The sequence below is a fragment of the Ranitomeya variabilis genome, chromosome 2 (assembly GCF_051348905.1).
Source record: "Ranitomeya variabilis isolate aRanVar5 chromosome 2, aRanVar5.hap1, whole genome shotgun sequence".
NCBI lineage: Eukaryota > Metazoa > Chordata > Amphibia > Anura > Dendrobatidae > Ranitomeya > Ranitomeya variabilis.
Window position 1 is genome coordinate 219,847,250 of NC_135233.1, and position 22,672 is coordinate 219,869,921.

The 22,672-nt window shown below is 42.6% G+C and overlaps 1 protein-coding gene across 4 annotated transcripts in view; it reads right to left on the reverse strand.

Annotated features, from left to right (window-relative positions):
• The window catches only part of ARHGAP4 (Rho GTPase activating protein 4), a 90,887-nt gene extending 68,649 nt beyond the window's left edge, over positions 1-22,238 (reverse strand). For all 4 annotated transcript variants that reach the window (XM_077283650.1, XM_077283649.1, XM_077283648.1 and 1 more), the window contains exon 1: positions 21,560-22,238. In XM_077283650.1, coding sequence (XP_077139765.1) covers positions 21,560-21,620 — 61 coding nt within the window. In that variant the 5' untranslated portion in view covers positions 21,621-22,238. The remainder of the gene's footprint in view (positions 1-21,559) is intronic.
• Positions 22,239-22,672: the final 434 nt, after the last annotated feature.

Below are 22,672 nucleotides of genomic sequence, written 5' to 3' on the forward strand. Positions count from 1 at the left end.
CGCTGCGGCGATACCGCCGGCCATCCTGACCGTGGACACGTACCCTAAGAGACATATTCACATGCACACAAATACAATCATTCATATGCACAAACATACATTCACACAAGTGCATTCCCATGTACTCACAAATATACAAATACATAATCATAAATATAAAGCATTCATATATGTGTACACGTACATATAGGCACACATACATATATACAAATACACAAAAACATGCGTAAATTCATACACACATACATACATACACACAGATACATACATATATACATACATACACACACACATACATACAGATACATACATACACACACACATATACACATTCATACATACACACATACATTCACACATACACACATAAACATTCATACACACATACATACTGTACATAGATTCATATATACACACACTTTCATAAGTACAAACATACATACATACGAAATACACACACACACACACACACACACACACACACACACACACACACACACACACACACACACACACACACACACACATACATATATATTCATACATACACATATACATCCATACATAATGATACACACATATATACATCCATACTTACACACATAATCATACACACATATATATTCATACATACATTAATACATACACATACCTCCCATCTGTTCGGGATCCAGCGGGAAATTCACAGATTTGTGAAATTGGCTCGCTGTTCCTAGAGGTTGGGGGTATATCCCGGTTGACACTATATCTTTGACTTCAGGAGACAGATACAACCGATTACATTACTGGAGCAGGGAGCTGACGGACAGCTTGTGAGTGTCAGTACAACAAGCGCCATAATGTCACTAGATTGCGCCTGCAGCACGGAGACACACGGCACAGACCTGAGCAGATCATCATGTGAACGGGGCTAGGTTTGTACATTTTTGTTATTTAGCCAGTACACTATTCTAAGTGTGAGGAGGGGAGCCATAATGTGGGGACACTATACAGTGGGGAGGAGGGCATTGTGGAGGCAACATACTGTGTGGAGGGCACTCCGGGACCGGGCGCTTTATAATTTGTGTGAGGAAATTCTGAAAGGTATCATAATGTATGGGGAAGAACTTTGGGGATATGTGAGTGGGCACTGTAGGGGCATCATATTGTATGTGGGGTACTTTGGGGGCAGCATACTGTGTGTGAAGGTACTTTAGGGGCATCATATTATATGGGGGTGTTAAAAAGTTTGGGGAGACATCATGCTGTATAAGGACCATGAAAGGGGAATAATAGATGAGAAGACTAGAGGCATTATTTCTGCCTGGGCACACAAAAAAGGACTAAAGATATGGTTTAACATTAAAAAAATTGCGGTGCAATACAAGTCCGTCTCACCTGACTTTAACATTTGGGAGATATACATATGCACATAAATGCATTCATACAGACACACACAGGGCGGACAGACCATTGGTGCAATTTGTGCACCTCCACAGTGTGCATTAGGATGAGTTATCTTAATGCACGCAATACATACACACACGTGTTTATAGATGCACATGTATATTCATATGTACAAACAGATACAGAAGCCAGAGGAGAAATACAAACAAAGAGCTTTCCAGAAAATGCTTGGATGAGCCAGCTCTTCCAGTGCCAGTACACGACCCACCCTGGAGGACCACCCTCTATGATGTCTGTAAGCCCTAACTGGGCATATGGTAAGGGTTGTCTTGGATTCCTTTTACGTCAACAAATTTCTGGCCATAACCAGTGCTCATAAAGGATATAACAGGTTGATCGGCGCTCTGTAAGGAAGGCCAATGGAGACTGTATGGGCAGCATATTGCCAACAGCAAATCCATGATATTTTTAGGCAACATAAAAGATGAAATCAGCCGACAAGTGAGCGTTTGATTGTCAGCTGCCTTATTTTCACGTGCCAATCACGGAGCTCTCATTTGGCAGCTTATCTGCTACTGTCAAAGGGTCTTTAGTGAGGCAAGTACTTAAAATGTCTTCAGTCTAGATAATACTACCTTACTGCAGGGTCGCCATCAGGGCATTACTGCCCTTACTGTTGTATAGGGTCCAGTGAGCAGAAGTAAAGAGTGTGCTTCTGTTCACCGGGCCCCAGGGTATTATAATGTAGTGTGTACCAGTGCGCCTCCGCCGCACATCTTGGTGCAGTAAGCCTTCCTTGGAGCTCCATGGAACATTCGTGTAGATCCAAGGGGGTCCCTCCTCCTCTCCTATGATGCTCTGGTGATGGCGCGTACGCAATCATAATAATAATTCTATTTCTATAGCGCCAACATATTCTGCAGCACTTTACATAGAGGGGACTTGTACAGACAATAAAAAACATTACAGCATAACAATAATCACATAAACAACAGATACCAAAAGAAATGAGGGCCCTGTTCACAGGCTTAGAATCTATGAGGAGATAGTGGAGACACGAAGGGTGGATGGTGACAATTGCTTTCATTGTTCTAACCAGCCATATTGGAAGAAATCGGGTGTTCATGTAATGCTGCATGAACCAGTTACCAACCAGTATTTGTAAAAGTACGGACACAGAGGGCTATTAAATGCATAAAGCGTGTCATGACAAGATACAAGGAACCTGGTTATGAAGAAAATTTTGAATGGACAACACAGGGATAGTTAGATAAATATATTGAGGCGGTAGTCTGAAGACATGCGTTTTTAGGGCACACTTAAAACTGTGGATATTGGGGATTAATTGAATTATCCTGGGTAGTATTCCAAAGAATTGGCACAGCATGTGAAAAGTATTGGAGATGGGAGTTGGAGGTTCTGATTATTGAGGATGTTAACCTGAGGTCATTAGCAGGTAGGGTGGTAGGCTGAGTCGAGGGAGGAGATGTAGGGTGGTGCTGAACCGTGGAGCATTTTGTGGGTGAGAGTGATAAGTTTGTATTGAACTCTGGAGTGAATGGGTAACCTAACCAGTGCAATGATGGGCACAGGGTAGAGGCATCAGTGTAACGGTTGGTGAGGAATATGATCCTGGCCGCTGCATTCAAGACAGATTGGAGAGGGGAGAGTTTGGTAAGAGGGAGACCGATTAGTAGAGAGTTACAATAGTTCACACGAGAGTGAATAAGAGCAACAGAAGGAGTTTTTGCAAAGTGAAAAGTAAGAAAAGGTTGAATTCTAGAAATGTTTTTGAGGTGTAAATGACGTTATCTCGCACGTGCCGGTATATACACGCGCCACTCTCTAGGAGAGCACGCGCCACTCTCCAGGAGAGCACTAGAAGTGGAGCTGCGCCTGCAGGGGATTGCAAGAGGTATGAAAACTTTTATGAAAACTGCTATTCGGTTACTATGTGGTGGTAATATGTGGTCTGGTCATGGTGTGGTGGCATTTGTTCCTTGTATGTGGTATTATTTGGTCACTAATATGGTGGTAATATGTGGTCTGTTCATGGTGTAGCGGTATTTGTTTCTTCTATGTTGTATGATTTGGTCACTATGTGGTAGTAGTATATGGTCTGATCATAGTGTGGTGGTATTTGTCCCCTGTATGTGGTATTTTTCAGTCACTATGTGGTGGTAATATGTGGTCTGCTCATGGTGTGGCGGTATTTGCTCCTTCTATGTGGCATTGTTCGGTTATTATGTGGTGGCAATATATGGTCTGATCATAGTGTGGTGGTATTTGTCGCTTGTATGTGGTATTATTCAGTCACTATGTGGTGGTAATATGTGGTCCAGTCATAGTGTGATCGTATTGGTCCCTGGAATGTGGCCTTATTGGTAATTTTAAAACATGTATTCAACATGTTCCCTTAAAGAAAAAAATATATATATACCTAAAAAAAGTATGTATATTTTAAGAAATGTCTAAGGGTATGTGCACACGTTGCAGATTTGCCTGTGGAATTTTCTGTGCAGATTCTATCTCTCTTGGCAGAAAACGCAGGTGCGGATTTGATGCGTTTTTTATGCGGATTTTCATGCTTTTTTTCATGCAGATTTGTATGCGTTTTTGAAAGCTAAATAAAGATCTATTATTAAGCAAAAAAAAAAGAATTGTGATGTAATTTCTTGTCCAACCTCTTGATTTACATACTCCATTGAAGAATAATCTTTACACACACAGATAGATAGATGATAGATCTATAGATAGATCTATAGGTAGATAGATCTATAGATATATCTATCTATTATCCATCCAGCTATAGATCTATCTATCTATCTATCTATCTGTCTATCTATAGATCCATCTATCTATAGATATATCTAAATAGAAAGACAAATAGCAGCAGAAACTTTAGCAGATTTTGGGTGCAATACTTACTGAATAATGCGGTTGTCCAACACAAAATCTAAATAGAAAAAAATCAGGCAGCACTCCAGTTCAAGAAAAAATGTGGACTTTAATCCAGCACCAAGTGATGCTTGTCAAAGACCGTGTTGTGAGGTCGAAAGTTGCACCACTTGGTGCTCAATTAAAGTCCATAATTTTTCTTGAACTGGAGTGCTGCCTGATTTTTTTCTATTTATAGATATATTTATAGAGAGATAGATAAATCTATAGATAGATGGATAGATTTATCTATAGATAGATTTATAGATAGACAATAGATAGATGGATATATATATATCAGAAAAAACAGGCAGCACTCCAAAAGTCAAAATGAAAAATTGTGGTTTTACTGACCCATTAGCAGCAACGTTTTGGCAGATTTCTCTTCCTTTCTTAAGCCTTGGCTATAAAATATAGGGGGACTCCAAAAAACAAAATGAAGTGGGGTCCCCCTATAATTTATAGCCAGAAAGGCCATGCAGACAGCTGCGGGCTGATATTCATAGCCTAGAGAGAGGCCATGGATACTGCCCCCCCCCCCCCCCCGGCTACAAATACCAGACCGCAGCCACCCCAGAAATGGCGCATCTGTAAGATGCGCCAATTCCGGCACTTAGTCCCTCTCTTCCCACTGCCCTGTAGCAGTGGCATATGGGGTAATAAGGGGTTAATGTCATCTTTCATTGTAAGGTGACATTAAGCCCGGTTAGTAATGGAGAGGCGTCAATAAGACACCTATCCATTACTAATCCTATAGTAGTGAAAGAGTTAAATAAAGACGCAGCCAGAAAAAAGTATTTTAATAGTCTTAATTTCACCATACTTACAACCACACCTAATTCCCCGAAGCCATCGATCACCTGCAAAAAATTAAAAAATAATAAACCAACAGTATACTCCTTGTTCCGACGCAGTCCAATTAATAACGAGTGTCCTACGACGATCTCCCCTATAGAGCTGTCACATCAGGAGATGTGACAGCTCTATAGGCCTCCAATGACACACTGACAGGAGACAATGGCTCCTGCAGTGTTATCACTGAGGCTTCAATGGCCTCTCACTTTACGGCACTGCTGCGTGAGAATTTTCCCATGCAGCGGTGCCGTAAGTGACAGTATGAACTTTACTGTACTCACAGCGGCAGAGGGATACAGTGCAGAAGGATACCTTCCGTCATTGTATCCCGGAGCCCCTGGAGAGCAGTCGCATCTGCCGATGTGACAGCTCTCCACGGGAGATCGTCGTGGGACACTCGTTATTACATGGATTACATCAGATTAGGGAGTATACTGTTGGTTTATTATTTTTATTTTTGTTACAGGTGATCAATGGCTTCGGGGACTAGGTGATTGGTGAGTATGTATTGTATGTTGTATGTACTGTATGTCTATATGTGTGTATGTGGGTTTTTTTACACTTGAACACAGTAGCCGGATGATGGGATTACTGCTGTCCCATCATCCGGTAACTGTCACTGTAGCAGGCATAGCCGGATGGGACTACACACAGCCCTACACGAACACACACAGCCCTGCACACACACACATACAGCCCCGCACACACACATAGATACACACAAACACCCGCATCTTCTCCGCACACACACAGTCTCCGCCCACACACACCATCTCCGCCCAAACACTCTTCCCCCTCCCGATCTGCAGCGTTTCTCGCAGGCACATCCGCAGCAAATCTGGAAATCTTTTTTAAACCTGCGGTTTTGCTGCAGATTAGCCTGAGACAATGGAAGTCAATGGGTGCAGAAACGCTGCAGATCCGCAAAAAGAATTTACATGCTGCGGAAAAAAAAAGCTGCGATTCCGTGCGTTTTTCCCCGCAGCATGTGCACACCAAATGTCAATTTCACATTGACTAACATTGGTGGTGCACTACACTGCAGATTTGATGCAATTCCGCGCATCCAAAAACGCCGTGGAAACGCATCAAAATCCGCAACATGTGCGCATAGCCTAATAGGTTACAATACAATAGGGCCTGGCAAAGAGTCTACCTTCAGAGACAAATCGTTTCCAAGGCACCATTGTCTGATGCCTTGAAAATTATTTGTCTCTGAATTTGCTGTTAACTTGGTGGGAAGTTGCTCCAAGGAAGCACAGAGACTGTGGAGTGGTACAAAGGAAACTACCATTACGGGCACAAAGCAGTCTACCTTGAAGTGGTGGAAGCTTAAAAAAAAATCTTTTGGCCAAAATAAAAGCTGATGTCTATGTATGTGATATGGTGTTCAATGGGAACTGTTAATTTGTGATTGGTGAGGAGGTGGTGCAGAAGTGGAGTTTTTCTAAGAGTGGGCGCTGGGCCTGTGGAAGGTTCAAGGGGTGGAGGCGGAGCTGGGGTGGAGTCTGGGCGGAGTCTCAAGGGGTCCCAAAAATTTTGCCAGGAAGGGGCCCTGAAATTTCTGGTGGCAGTCCTGCCTTACTGTAATCAAATAATATAGACATGCAGTCCATATAATACCACCACACCGCACTGAAATAATACTAAATTAGCACTACCACACTGTACTCAAATAATACTGTCAACCAGTACATAAATAATTCTATGACACTGTTTATATAATATTGATATGCTTACATCAATAATACTATCACAATTTGTTTAATTAATACTAATATACAGTACAAAAATAATATCACCATACTGTGCTCAAATAATACTGGCATGCAGAATATGAACACCACCATACTGTACTCAAATTGCACTGACATACTGTACGTAAATAATACCACTACACTGCACTCAAATAATACTGACATACCATATATAAAAAATATACCACCATACTACACTCAAATAATACTGACATACCATATATAAATAATACCACCATGCTGTGCTAAAATAATACTCACATACCATAAATAATACCACCATGCTGTGCTAAGATAATACTGACATATCATATATAAATGATACCACCATACTGCGTTTAAAATAATACTGACAAAATACACAAATAATAAGAACACAAAGTGGTGAAATAATACAGTATATAGATATTACTACCATTCTGTGCTCAAGTAATACTGATATATTGTATATAAATGATACCACCATACTGCGCTCAAATAATACTGACATACCATAAATAAATACCACCATACTGCGCTAAAATAATACTCATATACCATATATAAATAATACCACTATACTGCACTCAAATAATAATGACATATCATATATAAATGATACCACCATACTGCGCTCATATAATACTGACATATCATATATAAATACCACCATACTGCGCTAAAATAATACTGAAATACCATATATAAATAATACCACTATACTGCACTCAAATAATAATGACATATCGTATATAAATGATACCACCATACTTCGCCCAAATAATACTGACATACCATATATAAATAATACCACCATACTGCGCTAAAACAATACTCACATAACATATATAAATAATACCACCATACTGTGCTCAAATAATATTGAAATATATAAATAATACCACCATACTGCGCTGAAATACTGACATACAGCACATAAATAATAAGAGCACAAAGTGGTGAAATAAAACAGTATAAAGCTAACACTACCTTACTGTGCTAACATGATATTGCCACACAGTTTTATGGTGCATTCATTCTGTCAGGATCCTTGTATTGTAGGACACAGGGACTGGCATTGTAAGCCATTTCTTGATTCAGGAAGACCACTGATGTGAACATAAGAACATGTGTTTATGTTAAAATTAGCCAGGAAATCTGGCAAGGTAAGTGTTAATGTGTATGTATATAAAGCAGAAGGGTGGGATTTCCTGGTCCATAAAGCAATTATTACATTATACTTTGCCCTCAGACCGTAAACGTCTTCAGCCGTCGCTGTGCGACTAGAGCGGAAGTTGTAGGCCGCTAGTAAGCTGCTGAGAATTGGGACAAGATCCTGTACAGAATAGATAGGGATCAGCAAGCCCATGATGAGGTAACAGACAGGCTCTCACAGGTCTGTACAGCAGACAAAGGGTTAACCGCTATTGTACCGCATCACTCTGTCAAGAAATATTACAAAGACGCTGCCCTATGGCTAACAAGCAAGTCACGGGAAGCTGAGAACTGCTACAAACACCAAGGACTGAAGGAGTTAAAAAGCAATTGCCTGTAGAATTAGGTGTATGCATATCTAAGCAGCACACCACTATATATATATAGTTATACGCTATGTAAAAGATTAAGTCACTCTGTAAAGATATTGAATTATTTATCTTGTATTGATCTTGAACCTGTATTATATCCCCAAGAGCTTCATTCATAATTCTGCTGGTTGTTCCTAGAAAAAAAATAATCCATCAACTTGTTGTCAGACTCCTCCCATACCGGAGCTTCTGTAAGGATTTTAGCCAGTAATATATCATATTACTGCTTATATATTAAACTTCCAGGATAAGGAATAGTGGAAGAGTTCAGCTCTGAAGCCAGGATTGTGAATGTAACTCAGTATAAGGGACGAGCACATTCTAGAACAGTGGCAGCATGAACAAAAGGATTGGGTGGGTTAAATCCAACATGCCCAACTCTTCTTTAACCTTAAGGACCCCATGCACTTTAGGTTAAAGCTAGTCAGAGGGATCGGCGGACCGTCTACTGTGTATGGGGACCCCGACAAGATGATGTTGGGGGAGAGAAGGATCCTTCTGTTTGGATTTCCCATTGCTGATTAATTTTGTTCTCTGGGAGATAAGCAAAAGCCTGGAAACTGGTCATAGGGAACACAGGGGTGTTATCTAGGGCCGAGCTTTCCTAGAGAGAGACTCAGGGGATGTAGCTGTCAACCAGACGATCGTTTGGCCACCAGCTATCCAATGTGTATTTCTGCCCAAAACAAGATGGAAGACCCCCATAAACAACAGCCAGGCAATTACATTGAGATCGGTTGGGTTGGCCAACTTTTATCTGATGTGTATGGTCGATGCACACACACATTAGATCGATGTCGGCTGAAGGATGGTTCGGCTGGCAGCCATCTCAACTCTCCCAAACGCTTGCTCTGTTCTCAGTGAGAGAGCTGCTGCCAGAGTCCACTGGTGGCGGCTTTTGTCTAGAGAACAAACTGATCAGCAGTCAGACATGCCAAATCCTTAACTCCACCAACAGTCATCCGTCAGCGATCCCCATACACGGTAGACCGCCGGCTGAACCAGTCGATAATTGTGGGATCGGCCGATATTAGTCTAAAGTGCATGGGGTCCTTACTGTGTCAAAGGTGCCCACACGCTCTAGATAGCTGTAGGACATCAGATGAGTCAGGAGACCCCATTACAGTAGATGCTCATCTGGTTCAGCTATAATAAGTGGTTTCGTATCAACTTTAACCTAATATTTAGACCTTTAGCCCAGAAAGTATCAGATCACCACCTACTCTGGACCTTTCAGAGTTGGGCTAAATGATTTCCGGTTTGGGCTTCCGTGGCAGCTGGACCAGGGTAATCTTCACTTCTGCAGCTGTGGCCAGCATCCATGCCAACCACAACATCATGACATTGTGAGTTCTACTAATCACCAGAGGAGCCCGTGATGCCGAGCCGATGATATCAACCTGCAAAAAATGAAGACTGACCCAGTCCGGCTGCCACGGAGGACCATACTGAGCAAATCTTTTTCCTCAACTCTAGTATCTTTGTGTCTGATACTACTAAATATTTTTTGGAGGAAGGATTTAAATTGAAGTTTATTCTTGTGTTCAACCGTGAAGGGGTTTTCTGTTTTAGAAAACCCATGATATTAAAGATAGGATGGCCTTCTCAAGGCCCGAGGACTACGTGTGGAGTGGCTACATGGAGTGTCTCTGTCTGGAGACCTACCCTATCATACTGACTGCCTACTCAGTTGAATACACATGGTGTAATACCTCATTTCCCCTTTGGGGGAGCTGCAGTGAAAGTTGTCACCTATTGCCAGGTTTCCCAACTTACTAAAGCTGATCATTGGGGGCGCACCAGGGGTACACTGTGTAATCAGCTTCTTGTCGTACAAAAAAAAAAACCCTAATTTGAATATATATATATATATATATATATATATATATATATATATATATATATATATATATATGCTCTAACACAGTTACAAGAAAAACTCAGCATGTGGCAGTGTGCCAACTATTAGTTCCTTAACTATAAACCATATCACTTCCCATAAAGCGCTCATCTTGGACCTTCTGCTCACGTAGCACAGTGCTGACCGTGCATGGCACCACTACAAAAATTACACCCTATGTCCTTTTATTGCAGGACACTTCTGTATTTTCTGACGTCCTGGTCCCACCAGTGAAACTTCAGCTTACATACGGTGGACACGTGTATGATTTATGCCATTATAGGGTGCAGCATTTTGGGAAACAGCTGCTTTCTTACAAGAACAGCGCCACATTTGTCAATGAGTTGGTATTGCAATTCAGCTCTCTTTAGAGAGTCACTAAACTTTTTTTTTTTTTCAATAATTTTGCCCAACAAGGAAAGTTTTGAAACTACAAACCATTTTATTAGGGAATTTATCTTTATTCTTGTACAAAAAATGCCTGTAAGTGGCTTTCCCTCAGTCTATTTGCCTCCCTCCAGCTGCATTGATATCAGGAGGTACTCATTTAGAGTACAGCTGATGGCAGTGATGGTTCACCACCAGTCTCCTCCTCCGAGTATTGTGCTTATCAGAACAATCTCCTACAGGAGCTGATCTCCAGAGTTAGCGACAAGGGAGCGGACCTGTGGATGTTCAGGTTCGCCTGGTTCGACCAGTCCAAAGGTCTATTCTGTTACCAGAACTTTACTCGAACTTGAACCAGAACCCCAACCCTAAAAAAGTCAATGGGGATCCATTCGATCCATTCGAAGAGCCCTGGATCTCAGGATCGGTGGAACCCCAGCGATTGGGAAGTTATCCTCTATATCATGGATAGGGATTAATGGAGACAAGGAGGCTAGGCGATCAGCTGATCAAACGTTTATAATGCCCCCTGTAGGTGAAATGCAGTATTACACCATGACCATTCAAATCAATTGCCATCTATGTAAATATGGACAGGGCTGGTCCACCAGAGTCCTGGCTTATAAATAAGACTTCTAACCTGAGGACCTAATAGGACTCTTGGCATGGTTTGTGAAAATCTTTTTTTTTTTTTTTTTTTTTTTTTACAAAAAGTTTAGTTTTTTAAATGAAGAATCAGTCCATTAGAAGACCACTCGAGGAGTTGAGTAAGCAGCAGTGAAGCGTTGCAGGGGAAGCTCCCTGTCACTTCCTGTCACTCACACTTCTTGCAGCAGCTGTGGCACGTACCCACACATGTAAGTGCACACAGAAAGACTTTCCATAGGGTATTCATGTCACAAAGTATGTGCGAAGGGAACATCTATGGCCCAATCAGCAGGACAAATGCAACATCCTATTAATAATAAGCTGTAATAAAGGTCTTGACCTCTCAAGAAGTCCAACACCGGTCACCTCCAGAACATCCAGATGTCTTTATAGGCTAAGTCTATACGACAACTCTGCTAATCTGCAGCCATAAAACATTGGTGACATTTATTCCAACGTTTGGTTTGGGTACCAGAACTGTTCCAGAACCAGAACCCTACTGAAAACAATGCGGACCCGAACTTTTGAGCTGGAAAATGTTCTCTCTCTGCAATGCAAACTTTTAACTATCAATCGCTTTTATTCCTTTACCGCCACTTTTATATTTTTGACCGTCGCGCCATGCATTTCCTATGGGGTGGTTGCCGCTCAGCTTTTTCCAGCCGCCCCTTAGAGGATCGAGCTGTAGTCAAACATGCAACCTATGGCTCCATTTTTTTTAACAGGGAATAAAAGTCCCCAAATGTGGGTCCATCTTAGCAGTCGGACCTCCACGATCAGCAAGTTGTCACCTATCCTGTGGAGAGGTGATAACTTGCTTTCATTGGACAACCCCTTTAAAAACAACCTGTCTTCAATCCTTTCTTACCTTCATAACTCCTCAATTCTGGAGCATCTTTTCTTGGATTCCGATATTGTACTTCTGTTATTTCTCCTAGAAATTGACAGTAGGGGCCACTGTGCCAGACTGGGGTGCCAAGGGCCCACCAATAACCAACTCCAGGACCCCATTTTTCAGCTACATGCAAATGTAACATTATCCTCAAACGCAAATTTATATAACAATGATCTCGTAGATTGTGAAATGAATAAGATGTACATAGTGATACAAGTATATAGTGTTGAGTACTACTCATATAAGAGGGTGGTGGCCCACCGGAGGATTCTCCTGCTCTCCGGTGGGCCAGTCCAAGCCTGGTTGGGGGTGTGTCCCTGCAAGCTCCGACATCATCCAATCAGTGCTGATAGTGCAGACTGTAAGGACACACCTCTGTGGCAACAGCCATGTGTGAATTAACACATTCATTTCTAGAAGGAGGAACAGCTCCAAAAAAAGATGACCCAGAACTGTAACGTTAAAAGAAATATGAGGATTTGTTAAAAAATCTAACTTTTGGTTCTACAAAATTTATTTTTGCACCCCTCACTACTGACTATGTCCTGCGCATGAAATTGAAATATTTGTCCCTCCCTGAGGAAACAGCAACGTGATAAGATGGCAATTTACATGTGTAGAATATGATAGGCCATCAGTTCAAAGTTCTGCTTGTAAACTACGATCAAGAGGGGTGTGGGGAATACACACAGAATATTTACCCATTGGATAACACCTTGTGCACACATCCCCCTCCCCTGGCCCGCACTAACACATGCATAGAGCAGATCCCTATACCCCAAAAATGCTCATGACACATGCTTCCTGCAGGCCATCAATGACATTATTCATAAGTATTGGTTAGAGCTGGTCACCTTGAAGGGAAAGTATGTTATTACTGGTACTCATCACTTGTTTATGCTTGTTTTACAGCGAAATATGTGGATATTCACATTCCTGCTTTACATATTTTCTCTTTTAAAGGGAACCTGGTATTTTTTTGGTAGTAGTAGAACGGTTGTACAGGCACTTGTCCCCCTGTAATAATGATAAACTTTGTGAAGAGATCTGACGTACCAGTCATGAGAAATCTAGCATAGAAGCCATATGCAAATTAGGCTGGAAGTGCACTGTGGGCATGTCAGTGCAAAAGGAAGAAGCTGTCACAGTGTACTGACACGCCCCCAGTGCACTTTCTGCCTGCTTTGCATATGATTTCTATGCCAGATTTCTCATGACTTACACTTTGGATCTCTACAAAAAAAAGGTGTCATTTTTATAAAGGGATGAGCGCCTATACAGCCGTACCACTACTTTGACATTTAAAAACATGGTGAAATTTGTTACTATCTGTGCAGCCTCATGGTGCAACTCATCATCATCCTCATTCAAGTTGCACTCAGAAAGACCTGCAGCCCCTTCGTTAGGTTAATGGTATAGGTTTGGGAGGCATTCCACCGGTGATCACCGAGATCTATACCGATCATCAAAACAAGGCGCCATGAGCTCCTCAACATTTCATGGAGCTGTGATTGGTAGCACTTCTTGGGCTCTGCTGATGTCACCACGCGGAGTCCTGTTCTCATGGGCGCATTGCTATACATAGCATAGTATACAGAGAACGCAGCATGCGACACCGGATGTTGTGTGATGGATTCTACACAGAGAAGTCAACAGAGTGTCAACGAGAAAAGGAAAGGGATCCGTTACAGAGACGCATATTCTACGTGTATATGAGACGCATCCATGAATATAGACATTGAAATACAAGTATAAACCTGAAACACAACGAAGCTAAAAAAATTAACAAAAAATACAGATAATTATTTTTCTCAATTCATGTCCTGTTTCCATTCATGAACAGGTCATTAAAGGGAAGCTGTCAGCACATGTGGAAGTAGTGGTATGGCCCGATAGGCGCTTGTTGACCGATACACATGACACCTTTTATGTAGAGATCGGATGTGCCAGTTAAGAGAAATGTAGCATAGAAAATGTATGCAAATTAGGCAGGAAGTGCACTGGGGGTGTGTCAGTGAACTGAGAAGAGGTAGTCTGAGTGTACAGACACGCCCTCACTGCACTTCCAGACTGATTTGCCTATGGCTTCTCCACTAGATTTCTCCTGACAGGCACATCAGATCTCTATATAAAAAATATCATTTTTATTGGGGGACAAGCGCCTATGCAGCCATACCATTTATAAAAAGCGTTGACAGACTTAATTTTTAAGGATAATACTGTAGATAAAGCTTTCTAAAAACTGCAGGTCCCACGACATCTTCAGATTGAGTTCCTATGATTACTCATGTAACAGCCCTGTAAAACAAACCCTATACACTGAAGTCAATCCTATGTAAAAGCAGTCCTTCCTGGATATCCCATTACCACCTACTGTATATGCTATTTTGGGGATTTTACACTATTGGCTTGACGTCTATGGAATCTCTGTTAGACGCTTGTGTCAGCAATACAACTTCTAGTTAAACCTACAAAAATAATAGTACAGAGCTCGAACCAAATATTATCATGTAACTGGTCCAAGGTGACTTAACGGCAGCCGTAACTGGGGGAACATACTGCGCCAAGTATGAATCATAGAAGAAGACCTAATTATCATTTTCTTGCATACAAACCCCTTGACTTACTGCTATGAATATGACCATTGTGAACAATGCATGATATCATGTAGGTATAGTAGTGGCACAGATCTCCGTGGACATTTAGAATTTGCCCACACTTTTGTCTAGCCTTTAAAACGCAACCCACTTTCTTAGAGTAGAATTCACCATGAGAGAAACAAGTATTTTAATTTTTCTTAAATGGTGATTGTACTTTCAAGTAAGTCTTCTGAAGAAGCTGTACATGGGTAATAACATTACTTTACTCATTTCATCCCCTTGTATCCTGCATTTTCACCAGTATTACCCTATGCAAGTTCTATCTTGTAATTTCCAATGACTCTGAGCTGGTGGGAAGAGACCAGCTGCTATGATTTCTCCTATACACAGCACACTGGGATGAATTCCTTCTCTTCATTCTTCAGTTAGCACAAAAAAAACCAGCAGAAGTATGGAGCAGTGTAGCTGTGAATCCAGCTCTGCGGAAAGGTCAAGGACTTGTTAGAAAGCTCAGCACAATCTTTCTGTGTCTCCCTCTGTTTGTTTTCTCCCCGTTCCCCTCTCAATAGAGTATGGATAGGGGGTGTAACTTGACTCCTCACCGTGATGATAGTCCACCTTGTCTTGAGCAAGGTGGAGTTCAGATGCTTTTTTTCAGAGCAGATGGTGAGTTCAAGAGGCAGGAGAGAGTTGAAGAAGTAGTTCATAAGTTCGGTCCTTTTAAGGAGATGTTTCTTATATTATAAAAAACGGTATCTCGCAGAGCATAACTTACAAAATTTACTTACATAACTTACCAAGTTTCCAAAATTCCCTAATGCACTGGCAGGGTATTTTTGTTTGCTGCATCACTTTTCATAGATCAGTTCCTCAATAAGTTCTTGATGAAACTGGATAGTGGAAGCTTCGACCTTTTTTTTGTTTAACAGATAAGGATTTCTACATTTTCACTTCTTGCATCTGACAACTAATTAGAGTAGGAACGGACAGAACCACAAACTGAATGTGGCTTCAATGCTCTGAAGAAGATGATCTGCAACTTCTGGGTGGTGAGAAGGTAGTGCAAGAGTTTTCACAAATGGTCCCTAACCTGACAAGTGATCTCTTCTCCTCGATTCACTCTGCAGTCTAGGATACATGGTGCCAGAAAGAGCAGTCTGTATTCTGCTGTTTGTGAGTCGCCCCACGGGCTAAGGGTACTCGGTACCGGGTCCTACTGTTTCACAGGGGGATGTCACGGTGGCTGCGACCCGGTCCGTGGCCCTGGTCGCCCATGTAAAAGGGAAAGGTCTTTAGAGCAAAAAGTTTATGTTCGTGATGCCACCTGTGGTATTCGGTCAGGGTGACCGACGCTGCTTAGGGGTCCGCTGGGGTGATGTTATGGCAGCTAGATGGTATACCTTCCCACAGGTGAAGTATGTCCCCAGGGCTCCCGGTGTGTAGATGGTGAATGATGAATGGCGCAGTGAAGAACGAGGACACAAGGTTGCAGTCTCTTTACCTTTAGTGAAGACTTCAGCATCCACAGTCCAAAGCCCCAGATCACAGTGCAGGCAGAGTCCGGCTGGTTTGGAGGCAAGTCCAGAGTCCCCTTGTCCAGGTGGAAATCAGTAGCCTTCCCTTGCGCTGCGGTGGTGTAGTCCCTTACTGCCTATGGCTTCGCATAAGGGTCTCACAGATGCGATGCTTCGCTCTCTCTGTCCCCCATATAGGATAGGACAAAACCCGTATGACTGGTGACTTGAGCCTGTTTATAGGGTCTCTTAGATAACCTGGCTCTGTAGGTGTCACCGTGCCTCCTGGGTGTAGGTGCGGACAGGTAACCTGCAATTAGCTCTCCTGCTGGTCTCTGAAATAAGGCGTAGAGGTCCTTACTCCCTCGGTGTTCTGGCTACCGGGGTTCTGCACCTCAGAAGGAGGCAGCCTGTTCAGGGCTGGTCCCCTTCTGGTATCCTCTCCTTTGCTTCGACTTCCTTCACGCTCGCTGCAAACAATTTTGCCTTTCAATGTCTCTTTCTGGGAGCTGCAGCTCTGAGGGCATGCACAGCTCCGTTGACCCTCTGCCCTCCTTAGACTACTGTCTGAAACTGACTAACTTTCCCTACAGACTACCAGCTATATATATATATATATATGGAGCGTGACCTAATAAATAGAAGCAGAAGCTCCCCCTGGTGGCCTGGAGTGTGAAATGTGTTGCATGTTTGTGATACCTGGATGCAGTTATCCTTTTTTGCCTCCAAACACAGTATCACTCTCCCCGAGTGGAAAGCAATACCACTGCGACGACCAGGACCCTGGGGCGCTACACTTGCATCCTGCAAATCCACCATGAAGGATACAAAGTTATTTCTGGTGGGTGCTCTGCAGGGAACAGAGGGCAGAGAGTGGTCCTGGACAATGTTGTCCACTTTGAGCATTAGGTGGCACCACTGGCGGGTGGAACAGAGACAGATTACCTGTGTACAAAATTCTGCACAGGTCCTTAGGGGGGCGAAATATTAGCCTGGCCGTTTCTTTTGAACAATTAGCGCTCAGATTTTTTCTAACCCATTACATGTATAAACCAACGTACCCTGACTCATTCACTCACATGTCATTCTTCATTCATTTCTGTCAACACAACCGTGAGTTTGTCATACACTATCTATACTGCCGGTGACATATGAGATGTAGGAGAGCAGCAGACGAGATCGCTTGTAAGTGACGGGTGGAAAGAAGAAAAAAGGAAATCCATAGATCAGGGTGCAACTTATAGACCCTACTCCATAGTTTATAGTGCCGTAGATGGTGGATAAACATTGCATAGGACAACCCTGGATTGTTTGGCATGCTGGGGTGTACTTAAAAAAGGGGCACTGTAGTAAAAATCTAAATGTGACATTCCTCCAGGTTCAGACAAACAAGCCTCCCCCCTTTCCTTGGACAGAGAAGTACAGTGTTTATTCACTAGCCCAAAAATCCTATTCCTGGAAGAAAAGAAGGATGGCATGACTAATGTGCCAACGCTCCCTCCCTTGTTTACAGAAGGAAAGTCCCTCACGTTCACATCATCCATGGAGGATAAGGGGCCAACCTGAGCTAAAACCCAAATCTTTACAATACTTAATATATGTTGGCAAAGGCCCACCAGGAACTTTGATTCTTGGGGCCCACCGTTCAGCTACCTGACCCTAGTACTTTTGCTTTTATGTAATATGGATTTGGCTAGCTTGTTTAATGAATGATTAGATGATATTTGCAAGTTGTGAATCAAGGGTAATAGCATTTCTCATTAGCGCTGTTCACAGGGGCGGCCTACCGGAGGATTCTCCTGTTTTCCGGTGGGCCAGTCCGAGCCTGATGTTATACACGTCTCTGATAATAGGGTATGGTATGGCCAAAACAAGTGCAAATATTTCTTGGATGCCAATGTGCAGGAAGAGAATATTGGCTCATTGATCCTCAATGCCTAATCATATTACACCCCCAGTGGTAATAATGAGCTAAAAAAATCCTTATGTGCAATCAGAAGCTACTTTGAAGCTACTAACCTACTAAGCCCTCGTGCTTGATTTTTTTTTTATTAAAAAAAATAAAAACAAGGCCAAAATTTGTGCAGAAGATTAGCAAAGTACTTTAGAAGTAGACATCCTGCAAAGGAAACCATCCAAAGTGCAAACTACAGAGATAAAGGAGCCCAAGGTCTGCAGGAACATAAGAAGGAACGGACATCAATCATATTAATATAAATGATTGCTCTTGTTATTCTGCTCTATCACAATGCTGTAGACTGTATTTATAAAACGATTGTATCGTTTCTTTTGTTTTATAAACTTGTGGAAAGTTTTTCAATATTTTAGAAACATCACACAAATGATACAAAGTAACAAACAACAAAGAATCTTCCTTTGTAGCTGAGGATCCAAGAAGATCAGAAGGAGGTGATGATAAGGGTACGTTCACACAGCGTCATTTTTCATGTGGAAAAGAATCAATATGAATTTCCCCTGGAACCATCATCAGAAATCTAATCCTGACCCCCGAATTTCCAGGGGTTGCATTTTGAACTCCTGAGGGTCCGCATGCAGAGTAGCCCCATTTATTGAAGCTGGACCATCTAATAGCTATTTATCTTTGTGGTTTCTATGTGTAAATTACTTCTATAGAATATTCAAATTTGCAGCAGAAAAGTTTGCCTTCATATGAATGGCAATAAAGATTTCCCATTGAAAAAAAATGTAATAATAAAAGATGGTGTGTGGGTGTTTTTCAACTGGACTTCAGTGCAGAATATGTTCCAAAACCAGAGCGAAAAAAAACTCAGAGCAGCCGGAATAGCAGGAAGTATGTGTAACGTCCCTTAATGGGGTTGTTGTATCAAGATATCCGCCGATCATATGACCTATTAGAGCATATGACAGTCATGGAGGAGACTCTCCCACTCAGGACCTCCCTCTATAAGCAAGAGTGGTCCCACAACAGTGTAACGCCAGGAGCCTTATATAGCCGCTCTATTTCTACCCATCCTGCTCCATCCTTTTCCACCACTTTATTGCTAAATGAGTGAAGAAAACACAATATGTAGCATTTTTGGAGTTGACGCTTTGAAATGTCAATCACAACGATGAATGTGAGAAATCACAATGCAAACTATGGGATCTGTTCTCACATCAGATTCCCTCTGGCATTTCATGGCCACATTGGAGAGGAAAAAAAGTTGCATGACCGGATATATGAAAACCCAACCTAAGAGCATGTGTTACATGATCACCTATTCATAAGGCTGCGTGCCCACGATCAAGAATAGTAGAGTTTTGGACAGTAGTAGCATATTTTCACTCCATCCATAACGCTGCGTTCTACATTACAAGCACGGTGGATGGGATTTATAGAAATCCCATGACCACTATGCTTCTGGTCATGTCAATTTCTCTAGTGGAGACGCTAGTTTCCTCCGCGTACCTTCCCCGAATAGACTGTCATTAGGTGCGGTAAATCCGCATAGTTCTAAAACAAAGTACGAAAAGTAGAACACAGAGTTTTGGAAGCAGCGAAAATACGGTGAGTTCAAAACGCTACTGTTCCTGATCGTGGGAATGTTCCCCAAGTAGCTAGATAAGGTTTCCCTCCGAAACAATAGCTAATAAAATGTCATGTCTGCTCTTTAATGGCTAGAATAATTGGATAGGAGCTCTAGAGATTATTCTGGAATTGTAGAAGACTTTAGAAAAGATTGGTGTAATTTGTCTGGAGATCCTTGGAATAAACCTCAGCCTCAAGTTATTAGATTGAGGTTCATCACATCTCGTGGCGTCCATGGGAAGACCCAACTCATTGACAAAGACATCTGTGCTTCAACGGAGAAGCGGAAGAAGATAACATGCGTGAAGATGGATGGATGCAATCATTGGAGTCATGAAGAAGCCAATGCGGAACCTGAAGACCCTCACAAGTTTTTTGTCTGAGCTTCATCTCATCTTGTGGAGTCCATGGGAAGACCCGACTCATTGACAAAGACATCTGTGCTTCAACGGAGAAGCGGAAGAAGACAATATGCTTGAAGATGGATGGATGCAATTATTGGAGTCATGAAGAATCCAATGCGGAACCTGAAGACCCTCACAAGTTTTTAGATTGAGCTTCATCTCATCTTGTGGAGTCCATTGGAAGACCCAACTCATTGACAAAGACATCTGTGCTTCAACGGAAAAGCGGAAGAAGACAACATGTGTGAAGATGGATGGATGCAATTATTGGAGTCATGAAGAATCCAATGCGGAACCTGAAGACCCTCACAAAAGACAAGAAACACTGATCCTATGGCTGTCAGGATTCCAACACAATGGCCCTATGACTTAGATGCCTACGAGAAGATCTGTGGGCTTCTACGTTGACTCTACATCTAATTAATGGAAATATTTCCACTACATAAACTAGTACTTTGAACAATCTGACCATATCCATGCTCTAAATACGTATATCGTGATCATTATACGCGTCAGGATACGGGCTCCATGGAGAACAATAATGGATCCATTGTGCGTATTCTAGTGAAGGCTTGTAGATCACAATGAACTTTGGAGCGATTACCGTCAGATTGTTTTGTCTGCGGTCCCGTCTGACCTCGATCATTGTGATGCGAGCCTGGTATTTTACAGATAGTACACGAAGGCAGCAGCCAGCTCCTGGCGCAGTCAGAAATCACATACAGCCGCAGACACAGGACAGACGGACAATGCGCCGCAGCCCGGGGCAGTTAGCGCAGAGCACTTAAAGATGAGTAATAAAGTCTACCACTTTGGAAACATTTTATTATGCATAACGACGGTAGGAAAAAAAAAAAAAAGGATCATTATTTTTCAACCAAAACTCGGAGAACTGCAAAACCAGGCAAATGAGATGACCGTTATCATGGGCACAGAAGCAATGTGGTCTAATCTATGGATGGTTGTCATATTGGTCATGCTGTAATCCTCGCTCTTCCGTTGACTTTAGGCATAGCATGCGCTACATGGTTATGTATTCAGGAAACGCTTACACCACAGCCTCTGTCATAACACAAGTTCCCCATAAACCTTCTACACTAATCCGCTTTAACCCCTTCGCGCCTCCCCAACAAAGAATCTCTTTCTTTCAGCCCTTCTTACCTTTAAACTGACTTTCATAGTCTGCAGTTCTGTCCTTCCTTGGCTTCCCATGAGATGCCATCCTTTTTTCCTTCAGTACCTGGCACTCACTGGCTCTGCTGTCATATCACTGCCAGTGCCTCCACCTCCAATCCATGAGCTCAGATTCAGCAAGCAAACAGCCCCCCCACAAAAAAAAAAACGATGTTTCACTAGCAGTCCCTGATGAATGGAGTTGTCCAGAGTCCTGGGGAAGGGGAGGTTGTGTGACCTTAGACACTGTGCAGCAGCTTCAGATCACAGTGGAATGGACTCTGAACCTTTATGCTGTGCCAGGAGGTGCCAGGGCGAGGTGATGCAGTGCTGACAGTGTGCAGCTGGCAGGGGGATAACTGGGTGCAGGAGGTGCCCTGGCACAGAGGTGCGGTGCTGTGGGCTGCAGCCAGGGTCCAGTGCTGCCAGTGTCCTCTGCATTGGGAGCAGTGCACAGAGCTGAGCACACAGGCGCCGCCTCCCTCCTCCTCCTCCTCTTCAGCTGTCTCTGTGTGATCACAGATTGATGTCTGTCTCTATATCTGTGTGTCTCCAGCTGTCTCTAGGAAGACATCCTCCTCCTGCTGTATATGTGTCAGGGTGCTCTACCTGCTGCCTGTCTCCTGCTCCTCTCTGCAGCCTCCTCCCTCCTAGTCATGTCTACAATGATTTATTAATGAAGCAAGGCCAGCAATGTACAGATGCAGGAGGAGTCACACACATATATATATATATATGCACAGTATATATGCATGCCCCCATACATGTGCATTGTCTGGTGATGAGCCCCCTCCTCCTGGGTCAGCAGCATCTTCTTCACAGTGTGATCTTCTTCATCACAGTCACACTTCCCCATGTGTGGACCAATCAGACCTGGAGAATGGTGGGCTGATCATCTGTAGCTTGGATGGCACGGTGCATGCTGCAGCTCTGGGAGACATGGCATGGTGGGCTCCTCATACACAATGACCAGACTTCCACCTGACCCTAGATCTCTCACCATGCTTCCCATGCATGTCATTCATTATCCTGTCTAATAACACTTCCTAGATGTGGCGTTCTTTGTCTTGCAGGACTTCATTACTTACATAAGAAATGTGT